Here is a 4044-nt window from a genome sequence, read left to right on the forward strand (position 1 = left end):
TTCAGGCTGCTAGTTTCAGTGTCTGTTAGAACCAGAGGGCAGCTGAGGGCAGGATGGCAGATTATGACGGTTCTTGCTAGTGTAATTTTGGCCTGGAGGCTCTGTGGGTTCCATAGATCCGCAGTAGAACCCATCTGAATCCAGGCATCCAAGTGGCACAGTGGGTATTCACCTCACACTGGCTCAAACCCGAGGATCAGAACTCCCAGAGAGCAGGGTCTGCGTTGGGGGTAGATGAGGGTAAGTCTGGCCTTACCTCTGTTATCCAGGGAACTATGGGAAGCAAGAAGGAATTCCACTTTTTCCGTCACCCAAGTGAATCTGTGCCTTTAGGCTGTCATCTGTCTGATCCTCCAAAGTTGCTTACAAAAGTTCAAGATGGCTGTGCCATGTTTGGCTGGCAGTCCATTCACCATTCAATCTTTTACCATCCCTGCTTAGCTTCTCTTCCCAGTAGGTACCAAATCCACTTCTCTAACCTTTACTCTGAAGCTCAGGGTTCCAGGATTATCCTCTGTGTGCTTTATTTGGTCTGCTGTATGTTTCTTGTAGAGTGTCTCTGTAGCTTGTGTGCCTAGTCTGCCATCATGCCAGAAGTCTCGTTTTCCACATTACAGTTCTTTGTAAATGATGTAGACAATTTTGCCAAATCTGCATAGTGAATATTTAATTGATATTTTCTTTACATTGACTATATTTTTTAAAAATCCTAATAGTATATGACTTTTAAAAGAATATGTAACAAAACATTTGCCACTTCAATGTTTTTTATATATGTAATCCAGTGACATAACATTTTACTTATACAGTTATTTTAAAGGAAAAAGTAGCAAGGTGTTGTGCTAAAGAGCATGGCTTTGAAAGGCAGACTCATGGTTCTAGTGCTGGCTCTGGTCAAGTTCTCTTTAATTCAGTTTCCTTCTTTACACAATGGGGATAATAATGGTACTTTCTACACAGGGCTGGCTACTTAATTTTTGAGGTCCATTGCAAAATATTTGTTGTTGTTGTTAAGTGCCATCGAGTCGGATCCGACCCATAGTGACCCTGTACAGGGTTTCCGAGGCTGTAAATCTTTACGGGAGCAGAACGCCTCATCTTTCTACCACGGAGCGGCTGGTAGTTTCGAACTGCTGGCCTTAAGGTTCGCAGCCCGATTCGTAACCACTACGCTACCAGACAGGGCTGGCTACTTAATTTTTGAGGTCCATTGCAAAATATGGGACCTGGCTAAAGGCAATAAAGTTATTTTCTCCTTTACATGGTCCTAAGGAATTGCCAACTTCTGTGCAGTGGCATTGTCTGGAGATTTCAAGGCTTAGACCCCAATCTTCTCTGGTCTTGCAATTGTCATTAGGTAAGGGCAGAGAGGGAAAGGGTGTGCCGGGGGCAGGGAACAGGGGGCTGAGAACCTGTGCTGGGGAGGCAGCAGGAGGTAGGAACTATACATGATCCCAGGCTCCAAGACCCCTGCACACACTTTGTCCCACTGTTCAAAGGAACACTTGGACACCAGGCTCCCTGATTACTTTCTAGTCCTACTTTCAATTTCTAGAATCTCCAAATGAATGAGCTTTTACTTTTTCTCTACTCATCAATCTTTCTTGCCCATTGAAAATCTCAGCACTCACTAGTCTGGTGCCATTGCTAACATCTACAGCAAACTTACCAGTGTATGGGAGAGAATCAATAAACCTGTAAGGTACATGATAATACTTCTTAGAAAGCATTCCAGTCTTTAGCCAGCTCTGTACAATCAATAAAGACAGAAATGTTCTAGACTGCATTGTCTAGTACAGCAGCCACTAGCAACATGTGGCTACTGAGCACCTGAAATGTGTCAAGTGTGAATGAGAAATGGAATAAAAATTTTTACTAACTGTTAAATTAATTTAAAAGTTAAAAACCACATGTGGCTACTACACTGGAAAGCAAAGCTCTACATATTTTCTTTAAAGTCTTTCTAAATCAGAATCTTAATATTTCCAAGGTGTATTTTCTTTTTTCATTGACATGCGGAAACCCTATTCTAGATTACAAGTCTAAAAAAGGACTTTAAGAGACCACTGGGTGAATGAAATCATCTAGCCTTTTACAGATTGGGAAATGTGACTGGGAAGGGGTAGTGATTTGTCCACATCACACAGCTTGTTAGTGGTAAAGCAACAAGGAACCAGAACCTTCTGACTTTGGAATTAGTGCTCTTCCTCTTTGAGGAGTTCTGGATACACTGAAGGAAGTGTGTGACAGGCAAGCATTGTGAGATTTTAAAGCAGAAATAGTACTGGGTTCATTCCTAAAGTTTCTCTCTTCTTTTGGTTATCAAATGATCCTTTGTTGAATATTTTCTTTTGTAGTTCTTAACTAGCAGCATTCCACAGCACCCCTACAGATATCATCTATGAAGTCATGAGGGTAGTGGCCATCAACATTGCAGTCCCCAGGATCTCTTCAATAGTCTCAAAGAGTTCTCTGGCTAAGGACAGGTGTTGCATCTGAACAGACAATGCTGATGATCGCATCTTAAGTGGTATTTCCAGTGTGCTTAATATTTTCTGCTTCTTTCTGTCTCTGGGTGGTTCCTTGAGAGCTTTGATGCCCAGGACAGCGTCAGAAGGCACCGCCTCAATCAGGGCCTGTAGGTTCTGAATGGTTAATTTCACCTTAATCCTTAACCCCTTCCAGTCACCAGTTGCTTTGGCAAGGTCATCACCAAAGTTTTTTGGAGATAAACCCAGAGCTCCGATCTTGGGAGCTAAGAAGGACGCAGTCCCGACTTCCCTACCTGGCACACGACTTCCACCTCGTTGGGGTTGAATTTAGGCGGTCATGTCAGAGGCGGCTGGTGTTGGATGAACCCAGACGCCAGAAGCCCGAAGAAAGTTGTACCTACACCTCCTCTGAGCCGAAAGCGAGGTTTTTCTTTGCTACTATTATTATTAATATAAAAACCATACCCACTGACATCGAGTTGAATTCGACTCACAGTGACCCTGTATAGTGTTTCCGAGGTTGTAAATCTTTTCGAAGTAGAAAGCTTTATCTTTTCCCCAAGGATTGGTGGTGGGTTTGAACTGCTGACTTGCGATTAGAAGTTCAGTGCTTATGTTGCTTCTGAGAAACAATTTGAAATGAGTGCTCTGTATAGCAGTTGTCCCAAGCTTAGGTCATTCCATCTCAAACTTTGTACGGTATAAAGACTATTAGTTGCGCGAGTTAACAGGCTTTTTTTATTTTAAACAACTCATCCAACTAGCAGAGTAGGTTAAACATCTCAGCAGGAAGTGGGCCACCTGTTACCCACAAAAAACGAACGGCGGTCGCGGGGCCTGGACGCCCGCCCACCCAGAGTCTATCTGGTCGGAGCCTACCTGCGCGCGCCGCGCCGTCAGCGCTGCTGTCTCCGCCGCCGCGCCCCGCCGCCGCTCGCAGCGCGCTCCCGTAGTTCGCCGACAGGTTCCCCGTGGCTCTTCGCGCCAGGGTCATGAAGGGCGCCGACCAACTTTCCGTCGCTGCCCGCGGCTGTGCTACGCTCTTCAGCTCGCCAGGGTTCGGCAGTTGGTTCCGGTCCACTATCTCAAAGTCTTCTCCTGACTCCGGCCCAGGCCCGGGCCCGGGTCCGGGATCCAGTCCCCGCCCCGCCGGGGAGCCCTCTTCCCGGTCAGCCATTTTGGTTGTATCACGTGACCCCGGCGGGCGTTGCGGAGGATTGACTGGTTGTAGGCGTGGGTGCAGCCGGGAGTATGTTTTTGCACCCTCGCTGCCAGATTATCTGTTCACTAGACTCGTTCTCTTTTTCTCCCTTCCTGTGCGCCTTTTCTCTCTCTCACTTTAAAAGCATACGGAAAACTGCAAATTACATTCGAAGAAACACCTGAATTCCCACCAGTTGACAGGACTCTTCCCGTGGAATTTACGTTTGTGTTTACAGTTCTGCATCTATCACAGTGCCTGGGAAATATGGGCGCCTTACTTTTCTTTGTGGAACTCTTAAATTTTATTTCATATTTTCTAGTTATTTCGCTGCAATGGTTTTCAGAACAT

At 45.5% G+C, this 4044-nt stretch overlaps 1 protein-coding gene across 1 annotated transcript in view; it reads right to left on the minus strand.

Annotated features, from left to right (window-relative positions):
- RUFY1 (RUN and FYVE domain containing 1) overlaps nucleotides 1-3669 on the minus strand; it is a 107251-nt gene extending 103582 nt beyond the window's left edge. The window contains exon 1 of the mRNA XM_006874453.1: nucleotides 3372-3669. Coding sequence (XP_006874515.1) covers nucleotides 3372-3669 — 298 coding nt within the window. The remainder of the gene's footprint in view (nucleotides 1-3371) is intronic.
- Between the last annotated feature and the right edge of the window lie 375 nt (nucleotides 3670-4044).

Source organism: Chrysochloris asiatica, unplaced genomic scaffold, assembly GCF_000296735.1.
Source record: "Chrysochloris asiatica unplaced genomic scaffold, ChrAsi1.0 scaffold00279, whole genome shotgun sequence".
NCBI lineage: Eukaryota > Metazoa > Chordata > Mammalia > Afrosoricida > Chrysochloridae > Chrysochloris > Chrysochloris asiatica.